This window comes from Heteronotia binoei, chromosome 14 (assembly GCF_032191835.1).
Source record: "Heteronotia binoei isolate CCM8104 ecotype False Entrance Well chromosome 14, APGP_CSIRO_Hbin_v1, whole genome shotgun sequence".
Lineage (NCBI taxonomy): Eukaryota > Metazoa > Chordata > Lepidosauria > Squamata > Gekkonidae > Heteronotia > Heteronotia binoei.
The window spans coordinates 19,169,471-19,195,640 of NC_083236.1; the positions used below are offsets into that span (position 1 = coordinate 19,169,471).

Genomic DNA, 26,170 nt, shown 5'->3' on the forward strand with positions numbered 1-26,170 from the left:
GAAGCCACGCTGAGAAGATGAACATGAGAGTGGCGTAAGGTGAGTGTGAAATTGGTCTCATCTATAATATCTTTATTCAGCAACATTATATAGTTAAGCCAAATCAGGTGAGACCTTAAAGGTCAGTGGTCAGACCTCCTGTCTCGTTAAAACTCTAGAAATAATTTTGGATTAGGCCACTGGGCTTGGATGAAGATAAACCCTCCTCCCCTTTTCCAGATGTTCATCACTCGCAGAACATCTCTAGAGGGTCTGTTTCTTTGGGGGAGAGAATGTTAACATCTCAGCATCTTAGTGTGTCTCTCTTTCCCTGGTCTTTATGCACTGACAATGTGCAATTCTTAAGTGCCATTCAAAGACAAAGGGAAAATACACCAGTAAGAGTCATGGAAAAGGGCTATATAGAGGCAGCTGGAATGCCTAGCTTTGTTTTCTGATAAGTGGTGCTGGCACAAGGTGAGAGTCTCAGCTTCCATTACAAGTGGAACAGTGGGGACTGGGAGTGTTCTGGAGATAACATGGATCAGCATGTTCAAGTTTCTTTCTCTTTTTCAGTGCTGCAGGCTGCAGCTTCCACCATTGTTCTGAAGCCGGTGGCCAATTTTGAGACACCTGGCTTTATTTTCTGATGAGTTAAGCCTTCCACAAAGCATTGGCCAGACATGCACAGGGATCAAAGATTTCAGGTTTTCACGGCTAGAACATCATTAGGGTTTGTAGAATCTTTCGGGCTCAAGTGCCGTGTTCTACTGGAGAAAGTTTTCCTTCCAGACGTTTCGTTCTCAGCTGCGGAGAACATCCTCAGTGGCGTTGCAGCCGGAGCAGGCGCTCAATGCACAGCAGCCAAGGAGGTCTGAGCGCCTGCTCCGGCTGCAACGCCACTGAGGATGTTCTCCGCAGCTGAGAGCGAAACGTCTGGAAGGAAAACTTTCTCCAGTAGAACACGGCACTTGAGCCCGAAAGATTCTACAAACCCTAATGCACAGGGATCCCTTTATTATTATATATAGTTTTGGAAATATTCTGCCTAAAAACCCTCTTTACCTGAAGTAACTCCCCTTCCCTGTTCCCTTCTGTAAGAGCAAAAAGGGAGGCTCTGCTAGACTCCTTTTAGGTGTGAGATTTGCGGGGGTGGGGGTGGGGGCCTGGAACAGGTCCTTTATAGCAGTTGCAAGCTTTCCCTTAGGTGGCTAGTTACTTTTCATTTTGTATCACCATTTCTGCTAAATGATACATTCCATTTTCATCCTGCTTTGTACTTTTGCATTGGTTTATAATTGCACAGCATTATAAAAACATGTTCTGAATAACATTTCATAATACTCGGAAGATTCCTTTAGCTTTACTTCCTAATAGACTTGCTAAACTAGTTATCTATTTTCACTTAGTTATTCTAGAATTCTGGCTGGGGGATCCAGAAGAAATCGTGATGAGCCCCGACCTGGATAGCCCAGGCAAGCCTAATCTTGTCAGATCTTGGAAGCTAAGCTAAGGGAGACCTCCAAGGAATACCAGGGCCAGGGTACAGAGGCAGGAAATACAGGCCACCTCTCTGAAAACGTCCTAGCCTCAGTAGGGGTCTGCAGAAGTAACTGAGCACACACAGACACACATGTACAATTCTAAAAAAAAACACCATGATGGGTAGCCATGTTAGTCTGTCTGTAGCAGCAGAAAAAAATAAGAGTCCAGTAGCACCTTAAAAAGGTAAAGGTAGTCCCTTGCGCAAGCACCAGTCATTTTCGACTCTGGGGTGACGTTGCCTTCACGTTTTTCACGGCAGACCTTTTTACGGGGTGGTTTGCCATTGCCTTCCCCAGTCATCATCTCAACTTTCCCCCCAGCAAGCTGGGGACTCATTTGACCCACCTCGGAAGGATGGAAGGCTGAGTCAACCTGGAGCCAGTTACCTGAACCAGCTTCCGCCAGGATCGAACTCAGATTGTGAGCAGAGCTTGGACTGCAGTACTGCAGCTTTACCACTCTGCACCACGGGGCTCTAAAGACTAACAAAATTTGTGGCAGGGGAGGAGCTTTCATGAAGAAATGAGCAGTGACTCACAAAAGCTCCTCCCCTGCCATAAATTTAGTTAGCCTTTAAAGTGCGACTGAACTCTTGCTCTTTTCTACTGCTAGAAAAAAAATCGTGTAATACCTTCTATTGAACCCAATTAACACAAAACACGGTGCAAGTTTTCAAGTTCTACAGAATCCTTTATCAGGCACATATCTTATTGTGTCCTTCTAGGACTTTGTTGGATAGGAGTAGCAAAACTGCTTAAAAACTGGGGAAACTTAAAACTGATGAGCCCATCCTGAGTTAGCCCTCTAGAAAGAACAGGAGCCTCTGTCTGTACTCCTTCTTTAGGGATTTGCCTTTGATTAGTTCAGGGTAACAACCTTACACACACACAAATTCTGCTAGTATCTGAATTGCAATGACTTGTTCATTTCCCCCCAATGCAGTTAAAAACCCAGCTGGACCAAACAGAAGCAAATTTACACAGTGAATGTGTTCTGAGGGAAACATTGGCAGCCAAGCTTGAAGAAGTAAGTTTAATTACAGGGGGGCTTCTATTATGTGGACGTTGAATGCAGTAGACATAAAAGACCTGAGTCCAGGACCACTCCTTGTGTAAGGTTCTTCTGGTGGCTGTTTCTTTTTGTCTGATACTTTAAGCAAATGGTTTTCAAAGTCTGTCACTTCAGGGAACCCATTTCCACACTGCTCCCTCTGTCAGCGAACCCCATCTTTTGGTATCTGATGAAGGGAGTAAGCTTCGACCCTGAAAATCTGGTTGGTCTCTAAGGTCCTACTGGACTCAAATCTAGCCATCTTTGGCAAAGGATTGTGGGAGGTGTTCTAGGGTATGCAGAAGACCATCCAGTCTTTTTGGATCCTACTGTTGCTTGATGTCAACCAAGAGTGCCCCCTTGGTGCATGTTGCCTGTGGCTGCATTTTGGGGGATGGTCAGTAGCAAAGCTGCAATTATCGACTTATTGAGGATCCCCTGAAAAGGTTCCATGAAGTCTCAGGGTTCACTGGGGTACAGTTTGAAAGTTACTAATTGAATAGATGCAGCACAGTTATCTAGAATGCCTTTCATGATAAGACCATTTTGTTATCTAAGTTCTCTGACTTTGGGTTGCCCTCCTCTCATGGTGTATGGAATATTCAGAAAATATTTAAAACAAAATCCTTATTTATTTTTATTTTATTTTATTTATATCCTGCCCTCCCCACCAGAGCATTTTATTCCAAAATGTGTAGTATTCCCAAGGTCTGCAGTTGCTACTGGAATGCGGCTACTCCTGCAGTGCAAATACATAGTATTGTGTTGAAATGTTGTTCTTTGACTGAGTTTTGGTCTTCCTTTTAAGGGCTAAGAATGTGTCTGAAATGTTCAGATGAGAGAGCAAACACTTAGTTATTCTGTCAAACAGGATGCTTTTAATTGAGTACCAGGTGCTAAGGGCTGCCTGCTGCTCTGCTCTTAGATCTGTGACCTAAACTGAAAAGCCTTCAAATAGGCATGAAACTTTCAGTGGAATGTTCTTAATGCACCATAATTATACCCTTAACCACCTTTTAATTGTCATGCTGTAAAAAAAATGGGGGCAGGGGGACGGTTTGATCTTGATTTGATCTGCTGTACCATTTATGTTGGTAATGTCAGGCCACTAAAATATTTTCATATCTAAATGAAAATGGGACAAGTTGTAGTGATTCAAAAGAATCATACATTTTATTTTAAACTATATGAAATATATACTTATTTAAAACATCCATATCCCGCCTTTCTTCTGAGCAGTGAGGGCAACTTGTGAAGCACATAGGAGTCCTGCTGGATCAGACCAGTAGTCCATCTAGTCCAGGCATCTTCTTTGAGAGCCAGTTTGGTGCAGTGGTTAAGTGTGCGGACTCTTATCTGGGAGAACCGGGTTTGATTCCCCACTCCTCCCCTTGCAGCTGCTGGGATGGCCTTGGGTCAGCCATAGCTCTGGCAGAGGTTGTCCTTGAAAGGGCAGCTGCTGTGAGAGTCCTCTCAGCCCCACCCAACTAAGAGGAAGATAAAGGAGATTGTGAGCCACTCTGAGATTCAGAGTGGAGGGCTGGATATAAACCCAGTATCATCTTCTTTCTCACCATAGCCATCCAGCTGCCGTGAAGGACCTACGAACAGGACACAGAGGCCAAGGTCTTTCTTTGATATTGTTTCCTAGTAATCCAGGATTTGATAGATTCATGAGAGATAAGTCTATCAATAGCTACTAGCCATGGTGACCGAGGGGAATCTCCATATTCAGAGGCACTAATCTTCTGACTCCCAGAGCCAGGAGGCAACATCTGGGGAAAACTTCAGCCTCTATGTTGTTGGCCATCCAGAGGAACTGGTTGGCCACTGTGTGAGACAAGATGTTGGACTAGAGGGACTATTAGTCTGATCCAGCAGGGCTCTTGTGTTATCTCCTTTAAACTTAATGGTTCTTTACTCATCAGTAGCCAGAATTGGACCTGTCCTCTGTGAGTGTGTATAATCCTCTTTCAATCCCATCTAGGTTCGTAACCATCACTACATCCACTGGCAGTGAAGTCTACGATTTAATTACTTGTTGACTAAAGTACTTCTTCACTTTCCCTTTACTTAAGAATTTCTCCAATCTTTTGAAACTTTAGGCTCAGAAATCATTGTGCAGCCTGCAAACGGAACACGAGAAGCTGAGTCTTGAAGGGAACACGACTGCCTCAGCAACAGAGGAGCTTCTGCAGCTGCAGGTAGTGAAACCTTGCTTTCCCGTGACTCAAAGCTAAGTTGCCAAGACCAAGATGAAAGAACTTGTCAGAGTTGTTTTTTTCGTCTCGTAGACGCTTGGAAACGTCTAACGTTGGCTGCCGTGAAAGTGAAACTTGCTTTTATTAACAATTGCAGGAAAAACTGGAAAAGGAGAAGAAGTTATCAAAGGACTTGGGATGCGCAGCTACCAAATTAAAAGAGCTTTTGCAAGTCACCCAAGAGCAGCTGGCCAAGGAAAGGGAAACAGTAATCAAATTGCAAGAACAGCTTCAAGGAAGGGTACTTCATCTTATTTCTCCCCACCCCCCCACCCCAATTTACTAAGGCTTTCTTCACTGTGCTGGCATTGCCTCTTACTGAAGAAGGAAAGACGTCTACCTTTGAAGAGTTAGGGATGCCAGCCTCCAGGTAGGATCTGGAGATCATCCAGAATTATAGCTCATACCCAGACTACAGAGATGAGTTCCCCTGGAGAAAATGGCTGCTTGGGAAGATGGACTCTATGGCACTGTACCCCACTGAAGTACCCATCCTCCACAGGCTCCTTCCCCAAATCTCAGGAGCTTCTTAAACTGGATCTGGCAACCCTACCCACCCTGTCTCCTGCTGGTGACCAGGGAAGACCTGGCAACCTTAGCTGCTAACAACATTTAGTTCAGGGGTCCCAAACTGTTTTGACCCTGAGGGTACCTTTGGAATTCTGGCACAGCAGCCTTAAAATGGCTGCCGCAGGTTACTTTCAGTCACACAGTAAAGATCCTTGTACCATAGTGGCAGCTGAAGCCCAAGCAACATTTTTAAAATTTGCACAGCCAATCAAATCTCCAGTGGCCAGTCAGAAGCTTTTCTGTGCAAAAGCCCCACCTGGCCCCACCCATTTTCTAAAAACACTTGGTGGGTGCCATGTCACCCTGGTCACCATGTTGGGGACTCCCTCATTTAGAAGACGACGACCACAGATTTATACCCCACCCTTCTCTCTTAATCAGAGTGGTTTACAATCTCCTTCCCCCACAACAGACACCCTGTGAGGTGGGTGGGGCTGAGAGAGCTCTCCCAGAAGCTGCCCTTTCAAGGACAACTCTGCAAGAGCTATGGCTGACTCAAGGCCATTCCAGCAGCTGCAAGTGGGAGTGGGGAATCAAACCCAGTTCTCCCAGATAAGAGCTGCACACTTAACCACCACAGCAAACTGGTTCCTCTCTTAATAAGACTTGTTACATAAAAAAGGATGCTTCCCCAGTGATACAAAAACCACATTTTAAGTGCCCCCCTGTTTGTTATTTGAATGGGAAAGCTGTAGTGATCAGGAGTTCAAATCCTGCTCTGAGGCTCATGCTTGGTCTTCCTGGATCATAGAAAATTTTGAAAGCATTGGTATGACCTTCCTTAAAAATTGCTGACTCTTGTAGAATCCATGTGATACTAACTGGTAATTTTTCATTCTTTTGCAGGGAGAAACTGAGGACAGTGGAAAGGAGGGGACATCTGTTTGATGAATTCAAAATCCAGGATATGCTATTCACCGTACAAAATGCCTTACACATTCCTAAACTATACACAATTTGCTGTAGACAAAAAAAAAGACATTAGTGATTCAAATTGTATTTTCATATCTTTAAAGGAATAAAGGTACATTCTGCTGCACCCAGTCTTTAATGGATCTCTTCAGTCATTTTTTAAAAACTACATTCAATCCTGGGTTGGGAGAGAGACCCAACCAGCATTTCTGCTGAACCTGGACGTTCTATTTGCACACTAATAAGTATGCAATTATTCTGTCCATCATCGATCATTATGTTATCCATCCAGAATCAATCACTGACTCAGGGCACCTCCCCTCAGCCCCTCAAAGAGGTGGTTCCACGGAGTGCGAGGTAATCCCCCCATGTGCCTCTGGTGAGGAACAGAGTCCAGGAGGGAGAACAGAGGATAGAAACTGATAGGCCAACCAAAAGGAATGCTGCAGTTTCTTGGGAAGAGAAAGAATAACTGCCCTCCTACTTTATTAATGCTTTAAGAGATTTTATTATGAAGAATCTGAGACGCTGTGTACAGTAACCAAAAGCTTAGTGGAACCAATAAAAATCAAGAAATGTAATGTAAGAAGATATTGGATTTATATCCCGCCCTCCACTCCGAAGAGTCTGAGTGGCTCACAATCTCCTTTACCTTCCTCCCCCACAACAGACACCCTGTGAGGTGGGTGGGGCTGGAGAGGGCTCTCACAGCAGCTGCCCTTTCAAGGACAACCTCTGCCAGAGCTATGGCTGACCCAAGGCCATGCTAGCAGCTGCAAGTGGAGGAGTGGGGAATCAAACCCGGTTCTCCCAGATAAGAGTCCGCACACTTAACCACTACACCAAACTGGCTCTCCTGTAACTGTTTAGAACTACCCATAATGGCACAAGTGGCACAGAGGGCAGCTGTGCTGGTTTGCAGAAGAACAGTTAGATTCAAGTCCAGTGGCATCTCAGAGACCAACAAGAATTTTAGCATGTAAGTTTTTAAGACTCAAAGCTCCCATTGTCAGACACAGTAGAGTAGAAATTGCCCAAGTTTTACTGGCCAATATGCCTTGGGCCATCTTTTCAAGCACTCAAACAGCTACAATGAGAAGTGCTCGTTTGCCCACAGACCCACTCTTTCTAGAATGACTTATCAGGCATCTTTCCTTGCAGAAATAGGCCACTCCTTTTTGAGATGCTACTAAGAAATGTTGTGTACAGAGACTGCATGACTAATTTTCAGATTTTCCATACCCAGTCAGATAATTTCTAGCCTTGGAGATCCTGGGTCAGTCAGTGCTGGCAGATGTTGTGTTGCACCACTGCTGTTTTTGTGTGTAGAAGTGATAAGAACGATGTTTGGAAGATGTGCCTCTGGTGTTGGCATAAACGTTCCGCCATGCAGTGACAATTCCCACAAATAAGATGCTATTGTAAATTGCTGAACTGAAACAAAGGGGGGTCTGCTCTGTTTTTGGACTTGTTGGAACACGGGACCATCCCTGGGAACAATAATTAGCATCTCTAAAGATAGATTCAGGTGAGTAGCAGTGTTGGTCCGAAGCAACAGAACAAAGTTTGAATTTCGGACACCTTTAAGACCAACAAAATTAAACTTGTTTGGTCTTAAAGGTGCCACTGGACTCAAATCTTTGTTCTGTAGCATCTCTAAACTACATCTGTGGTCTGCATACATCTGATGTGCATAGGTCATTTTATTTGGACTTAACACAGTAACAAAAAAACAATTAACAAGCTTTTGAGTTTCCCTGGAGAATCTATCAGGTTGGATGTTCAATACAGAAAATGAGGGTGGTAAGCAGTGGGTTACTGCAGGGCTTAGGACTGGGTCCGATGCTTTCTAACTTGTTCATTAATGATTTGGAGTTGGGAGTAAGCAGTGAAGTGGCTAAGTTTGCGGATGACACTAAATTGTTCAGGGTGGTGAGAACCAGAGAGGATTGTGAGGCACTCCAAAGGGATGTTGAGGCTCGGCGAGTGGCATCAACGTGGCAAAGGAGGTTCAGCGTGACCAAGTGCAAAGTAATGCACATTGGGGCCAAAAATCCTAACTATAAATGCAAATTGATGGGGTGTGAACTGACATAGACTGACCAAGAATGAGATCTTGAGGTCGTGGTAGATAATGAAAATGTCAAAACTGTGCAACTGCAATTAAAAAGGCCAACACCATGTTGGGAATTATTAGGAAGGGAATTGAAAACAAATCAGCCAGTATCATAATGCCCCTGTATAAACTGATGGCATGGCCTCATTTGAAATACGTGTACAGTTCTGGTCACCACTCCACAAAAAAGATATTATAGCATCGGGAAAAGTGCAGAGGAGGGCAACTAGAATGATTAAATGGTTGGAACACTTTCCCTATGAAGAGAAGTTAAAACGCTTGGGGCTCTTTAGCTTGGAGAAACGTCAATGAGGGGTGACATGATAGAGATTTACAAGACTATGCATGGGATAGAGAAGGTAGAGAAAAAAGTACTTTTCTCTCTGATCTAACATGGCTTCAGACAACACCATATAATCTACCATGTACATCTTATAATGGAATACACAATGAACTTTGCTGGATCAAGTCCACCTGGTCCAGCATTCTCTTTCAACTGTGGCTGCACAGCTATCGAAAGGAAGACCCCTCAAGCAGATTCTGCAGAAAACAGCCCCCCCCCCCAGTAAACGTGTACATGAGACTTCATTTGTTTTTTGTTATTAATTCTGAATCGACTGTTTTATAACTAGGTTGTTTTGTTATCACTGTTAAACACGGTTTACACTGATCTGCTATCACCAGTCTGGTTTGGGATTCTTAACTTGGGGAAGGGTCCAGATTACTACTACTTCCCTTTCTATTCCCTTGGCAGCATCTCTGTTAACAGGAGCAGGGGGCTGCCTTAGATGTTTAACACCCTCGGAGAGTTCAAAAAGTCTGATTTTAAACTATTGCATCCAAAGTAACAAAAGTCTTGTGACTCAAGATACCAGAAGGGTTGTACTGAGTGTTTAAGGAGGAGGGGTGGGGGGATGGAAAATAACTGTCAAAAATTCTATTGAGTAAACAAATTTCCATAATATTTTGAACGGGGGAAACAACAACTTGATTTCTCATTACCAGATTCATTATCATTGGTTTGTGCTGAGTTTTTGGAGCCCTACACCCTTTGCTACATGGAGAAAAGGTTGAAATATAGACTGGCTGATTTCCCTGCACTAATCCTAAAAAAAAAATGTAATTTTTTTTTAAAAACTTTGCCTTACAGAATAATGCAAAGAGTGGAGCAAGAAGGTTACTAGTAAATGAAAAGGAGATGAAATTAAACCAGACACTGTCCTGTACCTGGGTTCCTATATCTGTTCCAAATTCTCTTAATAATCGTTATTGGTACTGATCAATTTTTATAGAATTGGCAAAGAAAGAAGAGATTGGATTTATACCCCACCCTTCACTCAAAGGAGTCTCAGAGCAGTTTACAATCTCCTATCCCTTCCTCTCCCCACAACAGACAGCCTGTGAGGTAGGTGGGGGTGAGAGCTCTGTCAGAAGCCCCTCTTTCCAGAACAGCCTCTGACAGTTATGACTGACCCAAGGTCACTCCAGCAGTTGCATGTGGAGGAGCGGGGAATCAAATCTGGTTCTCCCAGATAAGAGTCCATGCACTTAACCACTACACCAAACTGGCTCTCAGAAAGTGTTTAAACTCTTTGGAATAATTTGATACTTTGAGTCCAAGCCAAAAGAAAGACATCAGATGGAGGGGGGTGGGGATAATGCCAAATTTACAGTGTTATTATGCCGCATCACTACTGTCTCAAATATTAAGATAGGAACAAACTAATTCTAGCCCCTTAGACTCAGAGCAACACGAAGTGTTTCCCAGTGTACTAGAAGTTATCCTGGGACAAATAAAATCACAACATACTAATTTTATTATTATGTAGCACTAGCAACTGTAACTTCCTTAAGAATATGGGACAAATGGAGGAAATATTTATCTCCAGGAACATCACCAAAGATGCAATTTCTGCATGATCATTTATTTCAATGCAAAATTTCACCAATGTGGATAAAAAGACTTTCGATTCTGTACCAACCTAAAAATCTTTGCACATTTACCTCAGAAGTTCACAATGCCTTAAAGTTAGACATCCCTTTTTATATGTATAAAACTATTTATATTCTCTCTGAGGCACTGTCTTCCCTAGGTGGCCTTCTAAGACTGGATTTTAGCTGTTCTTTCCACAGCTGCTCTCTTTACCCAAGAAAGTCCTCAAGACTGCACTGGAAAGAGCAGTCTTGTAACTCAGGGTGATTACACACTTGAAGACAATGTAGAGATTGTCATCCCAACGCATACATCAGTACACTACAATGTAACCTTGATGGGATTTTTTTATTAATTTGAAAAGGCTATTTATATGCCAACCATTTTTTCTGAAATCTGTTGTATTCAAAAGAGACAATGTCCTGACAATTAACAATACTCTGGTCCTTTATACCACATATAATCTTTTTAGAGTGTGGCACTATACAGGACAGCCTTCAAAGGCCACTATTAGGGAGCCACCCAGCTTCTCAGCAATGCAAGTTCTGCTGAGGTCCTCCGGCCCATTTGCTTGGCATTCGTGCTTTATGCCTAGAAAAGAAAGAGAACAAGTTAGGTACCTGCAGGAGCCTCTGGGTTAGCCTGGCTTCTAATTCCCTCTTATAGGATTCCCTCTGCTGTCTGGCCATGTTGCCCTCCCCCCAGTCATTCTCCCTTCTTGTGGAATGGCCCACCAGAGGAGGTGAGGGGAACGCTGAACCAGTGTCAGAACACTGGAGTCAGTGTTGTGACAGGGTTAGTCAGAAAGGTTCTTCTACAGATAGAAGAGACTCCTTTGCTATTGCAGTATTAAAACTACTCTGAGGGAGAATTGTTATTCTGAGTTCAGAAAGTGAAAAAACAACCACCCATTCCTTTATACAGTCATGTTACTGAAAGCTGAATTCTGCTATTAGGTTATGATAAGCCGTCAGAACTGATTCTGCTGTATTCTTAAAGTTTTGCTTTTTTGTGTGTGTGGTCTCCATATACTGTTTTATTTGGGATGGTTTCTCAAAAGGAAAAAGCAGGAAAGAAGCGTTTTTGCATCAGCCAATAAACAGAAAGCCAGTGTGGTACAGAGGTGTTAGATTAGGATCTGAGACTCAGGTTTGAATCCCCACTCTCCCTTGGCAGTTCACTGGGCAACCTTGGGCCAGTCACAAACTCTCAGCCTAACCTACCACTTAGGGTTGTTGTGCAGATAAAATGGAGCAGTGGAGAATGATGTCAACTGACTTTGGTCTTCATTGGGGGAAAGGTAGGGTATAAAACAAAATAACCTATTCGTAGGACTCAAAATGGGCTTGTGAGGGAATGTTTAATTTCCTCCCATTTCCTCTTCCCACACTATTTCCTCTTTCTCCCCTGGCAGCCTATATAGCCTCTCCCTTTCCCCTGCTTCCTTCTGTCCAACTACCAACCAACCTATCTTTGGCTGCATTCAGACAGGCAACTTGGCTTGACACAGCCAGCCTCGCCCACTCCAAGCGCATGAGCAGTGTGACTGCTCCTCCAGTCACGTACAGCCCATGCCCCTCTCAGCAGCCAGACATGTGCCAGCTGCTTGTGGTGGGGCGCCACGAACTATGCTGGCTTTTTTTTTTTTTTAAAGACAAGAGGCTGTGGCTCACCCATCTGAATCCAGCCTGTATTTGCCCCCTCCAGCTTTCCCTCCTCCCCCTAGCAGCCTCTCTCCAGGAACAGTCCAGCCAAGCAGCAAAACTCATGCAGTCGTGAGTCGCATGGGTCAGTTTTATGGTAGCCACCTCCAGGCTGGTCAAGTCATGCAAGCTTTACAGTTGTGAATCACTCAAGCAAGCTGTGCAGAGGCCAGTGTCAGGCCTGGCCCCCTCAAGTACTTCCTCCATAAAGTTAAATTATTTATTTATTTATCTGAGATTTATATCCCAGATAAATAAATAACTATCCCAGATTACAAATGTGACGGACAGAAAAGCAGGTTTTAAATATTGCTATTTCAGAGAGACTGGGTCAATCTGCCCTGGAGTGGAGAGCTTGTGTGATTGGCTGCTCTTCAAGGATTCTGATTGGCCAGAATCAGCTGAGAGCAAGTTTAACTTCAGGGTCTTTGGTCTTTGATCTGGAGTGAGCAAGCCAAAAAGATGGCTTCTGACAAAGGAAGGGGATAACTGGAATCAGTGTTCTGACAGGGTTAGTCAGAAAGGTTCTTTTACATATAAAAGAAAAGAGACTCCTTTGCTATTGCAGTATTAAAACTACTCTGAGGGAGAATTGTTATTCTGAGTTCAGAAAGCGAAAAAACAACAACCCATAGCTTTATACAGTCAACAGTTACGGAAGAGAGATTTGGCTGCAGTGAATGAGTTGTTAAACAGTAATTCCCAGTCAAGCCAAATAGTAAAGGGTAATTGCTACTTGAAAAAAGGAAGAATAATCCCAACCAGAAAAAGAGGTTGTGCTCTGAGGAGAACCTGGCTCTCTGTTAAAAGGGGAATAAGTTTTAGATACCGCAAGAGTTAGTAGAAAACTGTGATTTTCTAAGGGGAGAAATCTAGAAACCCTAAGAAAGAGCTATTCTCCAGGGAACACTATTAAGATCTTGTGTTACTGCTGAAGTATATGAAAGTGAAAGCTTATTTGGAGGCAATCTCATTGAGTTGAGGTTTGGGTGGGTGATACAAACAGATCAATTGACATTATTGGGACTGTCTGACCTGTTCTGTGTGCATTTTTCCTTGACATGTTACACAGCAGGAAGATCTGAACAACTATGTCCCCCCCCCCCCTCCTTCTTGCAGACTTTTCCCAGGAGACGACTAATAAAGTTGTAAAATTTTATCTTTGGGCATGTGGGATATGCAAATACCTGACTGAAGCCCAGAAACAGCCTCTCAGCTCAAGGAAAGTCCTCCTTTGCCACTCCAGAATTTGTGCTCAATGTTAGGTCTCCATTTCACTGCATGTGCCCCTTACCCTTTCATCCCTTTATTTTATTTCTATTTATTTTTTTAAAGTATTATTATTGCTGATTCTTAAAAGCTGATTTTGAATCAAAATAAATGACTGATTGAAATGCGACCATTTGCTATTCTCTGTCATCAGCCTTCTTCTCCATTTGCTCTGTTCCATTACACAGCACTACAGTATTAAGACAGCAAAAAAGATTGTCCTTTCCTGACTGAAAAGTCAAGATTAGCCTCCTCAACTGGTATTTATGGTGCACAGAAAAATATGTTCCCTTGTAGTACACAGCAGGGCAATAGTTCTGTGCCAAACAAAACAAGGCAGCTTTTGCCAATGCTTTTGGGTGGCACAATCTGGTCGCCGCACCTCAAAAAGGATATTATAGCTTTAGAGAAGGTGCAGAGAAGGGCAACTAGAATGATTAAAGGGCTGGAGCACTTTCCCTATGAAGAAAGGTTGAAACGCTTGGGACTCTTTAGCTTGGAGAAACGTCGACTGCGGGGTGACATGATAGAGGTTTACAAGATAATGCATGGAATGGAGAAAGTAGAGAAAGAAGTACTTTTCTCCCTTTCTCACAATACAAGAACTCGTGGGCATTCGATGAAATTGCTGAGCAGACAGGTTAAGACGGATAAAAGGAAGTACTTCTTCACCCAAAGGGTGATTAACATGTGGAATTCACTGCCACAGGAGGTGGTGGCGGCCACAAGTATAGCCACCTTCAAGAGGGGTTTAGATAAAAATATGGAGCACAGGTCCATCAGTGGCTATTAGCCACAGTGTATGGAGCACAGGTCCATCAGTGGCTATTAGCCACAGTGTATGTGTGTATATAACATTTTTTGCCACTGTGTGACACAGAGTGTTGGACTTGATGGGCCGTTGGCCTGATCCAACATGGCTTCTCTTATGTTCTTAATCCACCAGAAAGTTTTCTCATACAACAGGGGTCCCCAACCCCCTGGCCGCAGACCTGTACCAGTCCACAGCCTGTCAGCAACCAGGCCACAGACTGGCCTTGCCGCCTCTTCTCACAGCACCTCCTCCCCCCTCATTTTTACAATTTTAAGGCCGGGGAAGGGCCAGTGAAACGCCACCTTCTCTGACTCTGTAAAGGCTGACGCCCCCCCCCCCGCTCCGCCGCCGATCAGCTGATTGGCAGGGAAAACAGCAGCAGCAGGCGACCCTGAAGAAGCAGCACTGCCCTTGCCTCCTCCCCACACCCAGGAAGGAAGTGGAGAGGAGGCCAGGGAAGCACCGCTTCTTCAGTGGGTCACCAGCCGTTGCTGCTACAGTTTTCCCAGCCAACTGGTGGGGGGGGGGATGGGGTCGGCTTTTAAAGAGCTGGGGAAGGCAGCGCTTCACTGCCCCTTCCCTGGCCTTAAAACTGTAAAAACGAGGGGGAGGAGGTGCCATGGGAGGGGGGGACAAGGCGAGGCTGCATGAAGCCGCAGGGGGCGGCCAGGCTGCACAGAGCTGTGGGGGGGGGGAGGTGAGGCTGCAAGGAGCCATGGGGGGGAAGGAGCAGTGAGGTTGCACAGCACCGCCAGGGGGGGCGGGGCCGAATTTGATGCCCCACCCTGCTGGCCCTGGGGTCACTGTGGGCAGGCCAGCCCTGGTGCCAATCCCCAGTGCCAAAAAGGTTGGGGACCACTGTCATACAATACTAATGAAAATGAAACAGGTATTGATTTGTATGGGCATTCTTGCATAGTTCATGTTCATTTCAGTAGGACTGCACATGGATTGTGCTCTTGGGCACAAGTGTGACTTTTATTTACCTGGAGCATCAGGTAACCTTATGTCAGTTAGCTTACCTTGATCAGTGATCCTGCACAATAGCGATTCTTTTAAAAATAAATTAACTCCCAACACAGAAAAATGTCTGGTAATAAGTGAAGGACCACTTGACATTACATACCTGGAAATTTCTTTTTGATTGCATCTTTAGAGCTTGCATAGATCATTTTACTTTTAAGTGGAGCCTGTTCTGGTGCCCTGGTTAGTAGATCCAAACAAACCAAGGTTAGTGCACTAATCACCGAGCCATAAGAGTAGCTTTATTCTGTATTTTTAAAATAGCACACACCACTGCACAGACAAGATCCTCTTCCTCTCACTCTATTAAAAAACTTACAATCTTACGTGGCCAAAACCCCAGAAATTAGGGCACAGCCATGCAAGTAAAAGGGGTGCAACGGGAACAAGGTAGCAGGCAGCATTCTAGGAGACAAAACATGCCTCTTTCCTTAGGTCACCCGTGACAGATTTCACCTGAGATTTCCCCTACAAGAGCACCAGACTCACATTATCACTGGAGACATGCTGCCTTGAGTGCAAAACTTGAAGGGGTACAAGGGAGCCAGTACACAGATGCACTGTGATCCCAAACAAGGCTCCCTCCCCCCAAAAAATGATGGGACACTTCACTTCTGACCATGCATATAGTGTCACTCACAGTATCCCTAACGTATCATCTGCTGTGTCTGTTCTTGTAACTTAATTAGCACAGGCCGGAATGCAATGCCTCCCACACACTGCCGTTTTTTCTGTCTTACCACAAAAAGAACATCAGCTCCTCCTTCTTGGATTCCTTTGTTTCAAAGCTTGCATCGTACAAGGCATAGCGGCAATCTTTTTCTGGCAACATCTGCACAAACTGCTTGAATGGATCCGTAACGGTCACACCAATGTCACCCACGAGGATCTCTTGGCCTTCCTCCACAATAATGCATTTTTTGTCAGGACTGAGGCAAAAGATAACTGCCTTTTTCCTTTTCTTGATTTCCTCAGGTGTAGAACACTTTCGAACTTTCATGTCGTAAAAGATACGGCAGACCTCATCAGCGACTTGAACACCGGATGCCTGTTGAGGTACAAGATGGGTTTAAGGAGTCCCCATTCCTTTCTTTGGCTTACAGTCATTGCTCAGAGCTATGAGAAATTTCTATGCACCCAATAGTCATTTTAGTAACTTTTGCATACCCTGTCCTTTATGGGCCAGGCTAGCCCAATCTCATCAGATCTTGGAAGCTAAGTAGCATCAGGTACAGCTAGTATTTGGATGGGTAACCTCCAAGGAATAATACAGTCATGATGTGAAGGCAGCTGTGATGGACTGCAGTTTTTAAGAAGCTCAAAAGTGCCTTACCAATAGGACTGTTAAGGGTTAATTCTTCACAAAGCCAAAGAGCCTTGAGTGACAGGCTACTCTAGGTAATCTGACTGGGCAGCATCAGCTGAGCAGGAAAAAGTCTTGTGAGAGCTGGATGCTGAGGAGACTGAGTGTGATTCTTGCCTTAACTGAGAAGAGGCATGTGCTGAGAACATCTGAGAATAGCCCTGACAGAAAAGGGTTTAGCGCTGCTGACAAAGTCAGATATCAGCCATGACTGAATGGAGTCTGAATTCAGCATTAGCTGAGAACAGTTTGAACATGGACAAAGAACTGGGGGGAAATTTGGCAAGCAGGTTTGGATAGTAGAATAGGAGTCCCATTCAGGCCAAAGGAAAGGGGATAGATCTTCTAGGGAGAGAAGAAGACTCCCTGCCCAGTCGAGGAGGGAGTTATCTCTGAGGAGTACAGAATTCCCTAGTCTAGTGTGATTAGAAAATGCCTGCAAAGATCTTAAGTCGGGTAACAACTCAAGAAGAGTACTAGTGTTCCAAAAGAAGGGGTTCGGATGCTGGGACGAGGGTACCAGCCTCCTGGCCACCAAAAGAGTCAACTATCATACAAATAAAGCATATTAGAGCATTCGAGAAAACACCAGAACAAAAGCCTAGCAATATAAAGATCTAAGTAACTGAATAATTTTGGAACCTCTCATTAGGCCTGATATTTAAGAACAAAAGTCTATGCTTGTACTAATTTTACCTCAGTATTTTCAACCCCTGATTTCATTTGATCTTTCCCCTCAACATTAAAGAAAACCTTTCGTTATGCTTGAGTTTTAAAAGTGTCTCACAAGTGCCATTTTCAAGGGTTTGAGTTAAAGGGAGATCCTGTCCCTTCACTCAGGTTCCTGGGCTGAGCAAATAGCCAATATATATTACTGACACAGGGTGGGACAGCTAAAGTTTTCTTCAGAGGAAAAGAAAACAAGTTACCAAGGCTGCTCATTCAGCAAAGGGACAGAGTAATGGTGGGAAAACCTAGCCTCTGAGGGAGGGAAGTGAATGGGGTCCATCACAGCAGGCAATGGCAAACCATCTCTGAATTTGTTTTGCTTTGAAAATCCCACCAGGGATTGCCATTAGTCAGCTGTGACTGAACAGCAAAACAAAAAAAGGCTTTTTGGTTACACCCAGCCCAAACGTCTGCTTGTACCAGAACATGCAAGAAGAAAAAGACTGCAGCAGCTACTACCCCTGCTTGCCTTTCAGCTTGTGCAAGATCTTGTGCAACCGGTTTCTGGGCCCTGTGATAGATAAAGAGGAAAGTGCTAGGTGTTGCATAAGATCTTCTGCAAAAATCTGTTTACATTTCCACATAGTTGGAGCCAAGCCTTTGACAGGCAACACAGGCAGAGCAATATTCAAGAGGAATTCCTTGCCTGGTTGTCATAAGAAACCAACCAAAAATTTGCAGCAACTTCTACTGAAAACCTCTTCTGCTTTTTCTTTTTCTTTTTTTGCACTATAGTTTCCCCATTTTTCTATTGCTACACAATTATCAAAATTAGAAGTACAGTTTTGGTCACCATACCTCAAAAAAAAAAAAGATATTATAGCATTGGAAAAGATGCAGAAAGGGGCAACTAAAATGATTAAGGGGATGGAACACCTTCCCTATGAAGAAAGGTTAAAAAGGTTAGCGCTCTTTAGCTTAGAGAAACAATGACTGACGGGTGACAGGATAGAGCAGTGGTCCCCAACCTTTTTGGCCCCAGGGCCCGGCGGCCCACCGCAGTTCCAGGGCTGGCAGGGTGGGGGCACCAAATTCAGCCTCACCCCCCCATGGTGCCGTAAGACCTCGCCCCCCCCCCGCCTCCTCCTCCCTCCATTTCCACCATATTAAAGCTGGGGAAGGGGTCGTGAAGCATCTTCTGGGCTCCATAAAGGCCAATTCCCCCCGCTGATCACCTGATAAGCCAGGAAACTGCGCGAAACCATGGCAGCAGCGGCCAGAAGCCACTGAAAAAGCCACACGGCCCATGTCTCCTTCACACTTCATTCCTGAGCAAGGGAAAGAAGTGGGAAGGAGACAAGGAGCGCATGGCTTTTTCAGCGGCTGCTGGTCACTGCTACTGCGGTTTCCTGGCCAATCAGGTGATCGGCGGGAAGGGGGTGTCGGCCTTTACAGAACCCAGAAGATGCTTCATGGCCCCTTCCCCAGCCTTATTATGGTAAAAACAGAGGGAGGAGTAGGTGCTGCGGGCGGGGGGGGGGGGTGAGGCTGTGCAGGGCCAATGAGGGGCCAGCAAGGTTGGGTGGCCCAGTTAAGGGCTGGCCACGGCCTGGTACCGGTCCACGGCCCAGGGGTTGGGGACCCCTGGGATAAAGGTTTACAAAATTATGCATAGGATAGAGAAGGTAGAGAAAGACTTTCTTTTCTCCCTTTCTCACAATACATGATCTTGTGAGAACCAATGAAATTAATGAACAGTAGGCTTCGAACAGATCAAAGGAAGTATTTCATCCAACAAGCAATTGACATGTAGGATTCGCTGCTGCATTTAGTGCAAACGGTCCCATATTCTGACATGGCCATATGGATCCATCCTATGATTATCTCAAGGCTAGACTATTGCAATGCACTCTACAAGGGTTTGCATTTACAGACAATCTGGAAACTCAAATAAATACAGATCTCTACAACTCAGTTACTATGGGGCACTAGGCAGATTATGCTTATTACACTGATTATGCAGACATTTCATTGGTAGTAGACCCATTACTGGGTTCAATTCAAGATTCTGGGTATCACCTACAACGCTCTTGGACCTGCCATGATAGCTTTGCTCATTCTCACCATGAAAGGAATCAAGCACTAGAGTCTGTCAGAGACCTCTATTAGGACCAGTGCTGTTTATTTTGTTAATTAATGATCTGTTAATCTGTCAATAGTGAGCCCCGTGGTGCAGAGTGTTAAAGCTGAAATACTGCAGTCCTAAGCTCTGCTCACGACCTGAGTTTGATCCCCGGCGGAAGCTGGTTTTTCAGGTAGCCACCTCGAGGTTGACTCATCCATACTTCCGAGGTCGGTAAAATGAGTACCCAGCTTGCTGGGGGGGGGGGGGGGAGGGAAGCGTAGATGACTGGGGAAGGCAATGGAAAACCACCCAGTAAAAACGTTGTGAAAGCAACATCACCCCAGAGTTGAAAACGACTGGTGCTTGCACAGGGGGACCTTTCCTTTCCTAATCTGTTAATGTTAACTGTTGTCATCTGCAATCAGTGCAGAAAAAGGGCATGATTGCAGATGACACCAAATTATTCAGGATGGTAAAAACCAAAGTGGATCACGAAGAGGAAAATCTCTCCAAACTGGGGGTATAGGTAGCAAATGAGGTTCAATGTACATAAGGTGATTTTACATATACACGGAAAAAAAAAGAACTTGGGGATATGATTAACTGTTCAATGAAAGTGGAAACAGAATGGGTGGAAAAAGAAGACTGCAGATTTATACCCTGCCCTTCTCTCCGAATCAGAAACTCAGATTGGGCTTACAATCTCCTATATCTTCTCCCCCCCCCCCACCACAACAGACACCCTGTGAGGTGGGTGGGCCTTTCAAGGACAACTCCTGCGAGAGCTATGGCTAACCCAAGGCCATTCCAGCACGTGCAAGTGGAGGAGTGGGGAATCAAACCCGGTTCTCCCAGATAAGAGTCCACACACTTAACCACTACACCAAACTGGCTCCCATTTTTAAGCATAACATTAGAGAAGCCCACTGTGATTCATGCAGTCCAACATCTCTTTTCACACAGTGGCCAACCAGTTGCCCTAGAGGGCAAACAAGGCATAAAGGCTGGGGCCCTCCCCTGCTGCTGCTTCCCAGCACTGGTATTCAATGCTTCCTTTGTTGCCTCTGAATATGGAGGCTCCCATAAGTCATCATGACTAATAGCCATCAATGAATCCTCCAGATTCCATCCTCCATGAATCTGTCTAACTCCTTTTAAAAGCTCTCTCTGTGCTCCTGGCCATCGCTACATGCCCTGGCAGGTAGGTTCTGCGCTGGGGATTATTATTAGGGAAGGGATTAATAAAACATCCGGCACCACAATGTGGTTGTAAAGATCTATGACGTGGCAACTTTTGGAATGCTGTACTGTTCTGGTACTCCCATCTGAAAAAGAACGCTGTAGAGCTAGTAAAGCGCAACCGACTAAATGAAAAGGTAAGAGCACTTTCCCTATGAGGAAAGGTTAAGGTTACCAGTTCAGGGAAAAGACAAGGAAGCAGGGAGATGACAGAGCTTCATAAAACTGTGTATGCTAGGGAGGAAGTGGAAAGAAGTTTTCTTGCCTCTCCTAGGATACTAGAACTCGGGGACAAACCATGAAGTTGATGGGCAGGACATTCAAAACACGCAAGGGATTGGACCTATATATCGCTGTTCACTATGATGGCTAAAAAGAATTTCCAAGTGTACCTCTGAATACCAGCTGTTGGGAAGCAACACCAGGGAAACGCATTTGCTTCCATGATCTGCTCAGGTGGTAACTCCCGGAAATCAGGATGTGAGATTACATAGACCAGTGGTCTGATCCAGTCAGCATTCTTCCTTTCTTATGTAATACAAAAGGAACAGCTCAAGAGCTTACCGACATAGAGTGAGCAGGAACATTTGTCCCAGACACACCCATGACTGCATCAACTGGTAGCTGAAAATAGCCAAGGCTCTTCTCCTGCGGACTGGACTGCAGGATCAGACAACCCCATGCCAATACTACCTCTAAGGTCTAAGCTATGAAGTCTTGAGAGCAAAAATTCTACTTCACGAGCTACTAGTATTAAAGTTGCGAGCTACTGCATAAGTTAATTTGCTCTGGGGCCATCTTTCCTAAACTAAGACAAAAATGTGTGAGCCAAAGACTAAGAAAGTTTGAGCTAGCTCACACTAACTCAGCTTAGAGGGAAGACTGCCCCATACTACTGAGAGAGCCAACGAACGCCATACTTTCTCAAGTGTTTCTAGTCCAGAATCTGAAAGTCATTAAGTCTGGGTATTTCCCCCTGAAACCACAAACATACTGGTTACTCAGTAGAAAGCACTCTACACATGATCGTGGCTACTGTGTTCCCTCACATCCTTCACAGCTGAGCTCCAGCATATGGCAGTGGAGAAAAACTCTGCTTTAACTGTGCATTTCCAAAATTTGCCTTATGTAACTGAAGGTAAACACTGGATTTGTCAAAAATCCTCATCATTAAGGTCAACAGGATATTGTTTTGATAAAAATAAAGTTTTTCCATGATGAGGTATTTCCACAGAACTGCTTCACAGCATTGAATCTTAAGAGTTAATCCTGCTACTGTTTATCAAAACATAAAACAAAGATTTTCTTAAGTAGGCTTCTTCTGGGGAATCATCTGTATAATTCATTTCCAGCAAATTAGCATTATTATTATTATGCATTGTTATTATGTAACCATGCCCTCTTGTGCGTAACTCCACCATATCCATGAGATAATTTCATTTCTATCTTAAAAGTCGATGCAACAATTTGGCTTCATCCCACGTGCATTTCCAGTTGTTTCAAAGTTTTGTAAGATCTGTGGGAAGCGTTCCAATGTTTTCTGCTTCGACATCCAATGTGTCATTTCTGGCTTGGATTATTTTATTGCAGTTGTCTAGGTGAGCTAATATTTTGTACCACACAGCTGGCATCAGCACACAGACAAAAAATGTCATGTAGAATAAAACTCCTACAAGGTCTTCCAGTGCTAATTTAATTCCAAGCAGATGAGCTGCAAAAGGCTCTACTCTTTCAACATGTTCTGACCATCTTGTTTCAGACATACCATGAAGAGAACAATCTATGTGGTTTTCAGGTATTTTCCAGCATTTGGGACTGGGACTAAACAAGTAGTAGATACTTTGAATAGTTCCAAAAAGGGGTTATTGCTTCAGGTATGCATTCAGCAGCAGTATTTCCATATACATTAAGTGTGTGACAACGGCAAAGTGAAAAAATTGTGGTTGGGCACAGTTCTTGTATTTTTTGCTTGTGTGCCTTGTATCTTCCAGACATATTTGGACCATTGAGCTTGAGCTCTACAATCATGGAGAGGAACAGCATGTTCTTTCAAAGTATCAGTTCTCAATTGAGCAACTTCTTCCCCTCTTTTGTTGCTACAATCTGCAAACTTTAGAAATCTTTCTTGAATTTCATACTGCGTTTCTCTTAAAATTACAAAACTCAAAAGAAATGCTGTTTGTTCTCTATGTGGGGATGCTGGTGTGGCATCTACTATTACTGTGAAGTGTTTTGCAAACTGCCTCTCAAGCAAAATATGTTGTTTCACAAGATGAGAGCATTCTGCAGTAAATTCATTTTGTGAGTCAGGAGTGGGGTGATCCTCCTTGCAATGTGCCTGGCGTGATGACATCACCCGGAAGGGACATTATCATGCCGGGCACATCGCCAGGGGGACACTCTATCACTTGGGGGGGAAACTATGGTTATCATCAAGGCAGGCACATCACAGCATGCCTGCGCTTTCTAGCCCTCTCGGGGGCTCTTCCATGCCTTCCGAAACTGAACAAATCAACAAACCATAAATTGTTCAGGAAATTTTAAAAAAAATGAACCGAACCACTGAATTGGGTAATCCAACGAGCCACAAAATGAAGCGAACAATCATTTTCAGATTCTGTGCCCATCCGTAGTCAGGAGATAGATAATGAACCTAAAGTCGCTCACTCCTCTTCTGTGACGCCTGTATATTTAGCACATGCTTCTGAAGGATGGGGTCCCACCTGGAGAGTAGTTCTATGAGTCCTAAAAAGTTTCCATGGTTTAAATCACGAACGCAATGGGCCGAACCATTAAAAGCCAGACCACATTGTCCCATGAAGAGTGCAACACTGATGATGTGCTTTAAAATATTGTACCATTTCACAGCTTCAGTTTTAATTAATACTTCTAAGATGATGTTTCTGATCAGCTCTGATCATTGCCACGTTGCCCCAAAAAACTCCTGAGCCCAAGCTTACAAAATTTTAAAATTAATAAATCAGTGAAGATGTAGCCTAATGTCACTAAAGTAATTAAGGATTAAAACATATACTTTCAATTTATCTGTCCAAAGTTGCTCTTTAGAGATGGATAACACACCAACCCCTTCACTACAACAATAGCCACTGGCCTAACCATTCCGTCTGCCTGGCTGAGGCGTGGAGAGTCACATGATCTTCCAACTGGTACATGTAGCCTCCAGTGGAAGATATTGAGAATGCAATATAACAACGTAAAGGATAAAACTATTCTATGTAGGCCAACGCCATAAGATACAAATACTAGTCTTCATATCCAACCATTTTATGGGACTCCAGGAAATTCTTGGGCTCTCTCTGGATCCCCTGTGGGCCCCAGTGCAATGCACCTGTTGACCCCCGTCTTCCCATCTATCTCCTTCCCTCAGATTCAAGATGGCTAACAATCTTATTGCAGATACCAACCCATCCTATGGCAAACTGTATGGATGTTATAATCTCTTGAGAAACCATGCCCTCTATTTAAACTAACAAAGCCAGAATGTTACCTAAATTTATGGCACCCGCACCTACGACAGCAGTCTGCTTTTTATCACCCTCTAGTGTTTTTTCAGCCCTGTTTTGTCCTACACTAACAAACACAGATCCCTATTTGTGATTCTTTTAATCTGCTAAAAACATTCCCATGATTTCACACTGCCCACTTATATTAAGAATTGCTGCATACCATTCCCATTTTGTCTGATGAAGTCTGCTTAAGAGCATACAAAAGCTTACATTCTAAATAAAACTTAGTTGGTCTTAAAGGTGCACTTGTCTACTGCTTTGTTCAATCACCTCAGAAATACAACCAACACCATTAAGTGGGGTGAAAGAGTTGAGGTGGTGTAGTAGTCACCAGTGTTCTCTCTAAGCTGAGTTTTTGTCTTAGCTCAGGAAGGATGACCCCAGAGCACAATAATTTATGCAGTAGCTCACAACTTTTAATATCAGTGCTCACAAAGCAGCATTTTTGCTCACAAGCCTCTGCAACTCACACCAACAGGTTAGGACCTGGGTGACCCAGGTTCAAATTCCCACTCTGCAACAGAATCTTGCTGAGTCAGTCACACACTCTTGGCCTAAAATGCCCTCACAGAGTTGCTGTGAGGATAAAAATATAGAAGAGAAGAATGATCTAAGTTTCTTTTGGTCCCCTTTGGGGAGAAAGGTGGGGTATAAATGAAGTAAATAAAATTAAGTCGAACTAATACCAATTGTGATGGTCATTAGCAGATGGTCAGGATGACTTCAGTCTGAGCCCCATTCTAGTTAGTTTTAAAGAAGAAGCAGGTACCATGCATGAGTTGGGGGATCAATAAAACAACCTTAGTTTAAAAAAGCAAGGTCTAACTGCCACTATAACTCCTCAGATATTTTAGTCTAGAATTGATAACTATGGAATGCTATTAACATTCTCTTGCTTCATCTTGAATTAAACATACATCTCAGCCAAACTGTCTCCCCAACAGGAAGGAAGGAAGGAAGGAAGGAAGGAAGGAAGGAAGGAAGGAAGGAAGGAAGGAAGGAAGGAAAGAAGGAAGGAAGGAAAGAAGGAAGGAAGGAAGGGTTGGAAAAATGAAATACCATATGTAATGCATGAAACCTGCCTAGGAGACTGTATGGACAAAACGATATTCAAACAAGCATAGCAAATCTAGGAGGTATCAAGGGGGAGCTGCTGTTTGCTCCCAACACCTCACATGGGAGTATCTACTAGGAAGGAGCAACTGTGAGGATGGAGAGGGCGAGAGCCTGAAGAGGGACCCCCATTGATCTGCAAGGGGGAGCTTAACCAACACAAAGACTTGAAACAAAGGGGCAGATTTTTGGGAGCAACCAGAAACCAAGCCATCACTACAGCCAAATATTTCAAACTGTAATACGATTCATTACCACAGCACGCGGCGCATCCTAGTGTTTTACATTTCTTCCCCCCCTGAGCGGCTGCAAACCATTCGAGGGCTTCGTCAAGCCCAAGCAAGCAATAAACGGGCGACTTCCTGTTCTCGCTTCAGCCTTCGACACGCGCGCAATCCTGGCCCTTGGAAGGGCAGGAACGCTGTGAAGGCGGAGAAAAGAGCCGAGACCCCCGCCCGGGGAGCCCCCAACCGAGAGGGGCACGGGACCCCCCGCCCGCCCTTTGCTTCCTCGGCACGCTCGCCAGCTCACCCTCTTCCGGGACCCCACCCTGCAAAGGAGGACCAATCCCGGGAGGCGAGGAAAGGACGGCCCGGGACACGCTTCCCCCTCTCCGGCCCCCGGCCCACCTTCCCCGGCGGTCGCCCTCCCTCGCCCCCTCCTCAGCCCCTCTCCAGCTCACCATGACGGAATCTCTGCGGCTCCACTGGCACAAAGGGCGTTCCTCGGACGACGCCGGAAGGAGCTGCGAGCACAGCCGGATGCGGCGGCACCCCTTCTATAGAGACGGCACGCCAGAGCGGCCGGCCCTTTCTCTTCTCCACGCGGCCTCCGCCCGCCGGGGAACGGCGAGACTCTCCTTTGCGCATGCTCCGTCAGTAGGCGGATTTGAATTCTGGAGTTCCCCACCTCCTCCCAGAGTGAAACTGCAATGCCTGGGTGGAAATCAGTGGGCCTGG

The 26,170-nt window shown here is 44.6% G+C and overlaps 2 protein-coding genes across 2 annotated transcripts in view; one reads left to right on the forward strand and one right to left on the reverse strand.

The window, feature by feature from the left end:
* RRBP1 (ribosome binding protein 1) overlaps window positions 1-6,444 on the forward strand; it is a 71,713-nt gene extending 65,269 nt beyond the window's left edge. The window contains exons 20-23 of the mRNA XM_060254355.1: window positions 2,467-2,550; window positions 4,680-4,778; window positions 4,933-5,076; window positions 6,252-6,444. Of these exons, the coding sequence (XP_060110338.1) occupies window positions 2,467-2,550; window positions 4,680-4,778; window positions 4,933-5,076; window positions 6,252-6,293 (369 nt within the window). The 3' untranslated portion in view covers window positions 6,294-6,444. The remainder of the gene's footprint in view (window positions 1-2,466; window positions 2,551-4,679; window positions 4,779-4,932; window positions 5,077-6,251) is intronic.
* Window positions 6,445-10,695: 4,251 nt separating this feature from the next.
* DSTN (destrin, actin depolymerizing factor) lies at window positions 10,696-26,093 on the reverse strand. Its single transcript, XM_060253623.1, has 4 exons — window positions 25,894-26,093; window positions 15,916-16,223; window positions 15,279-15,355; window positions 10,696-10,957 (listed from the first exon to the last, which is right to left on the reverse strand). Exons 1-4 carry the CDS (start codon window positions 25,894-25,896, stop codon window positions 10,848-10,850), a joined length of 498 nt encoding a protein of 165 aa, XP_060109606.1. The 5' UTR covers window positions 25,897-26,093; the 3' UTR covers window positions 10,696-10,847.
* Between the last annotated feature and the right edge of the window lie 77 nt (window positions 26,094-26,170).

Bases quoted from the DNA above. Each gene is read 5' to 3' on its own strand.
- DSTN (XM_060253623.1), bottom strand. The intron at 15,356-15,915 runs GTAAGACAGAAA...TCTACTAACCAG, and splicing joins GAGCTGATGTTCTTTTTGTG to GGCACCAGAACAGGCTCCAC. The intron at 10,958-15,278 runs GTATGTAATGTC...TTTCTTTTCTAG, and splicing joins AATCAAAAAGAAATTTCCAG to GCATAAAGCACGAATGCCAA.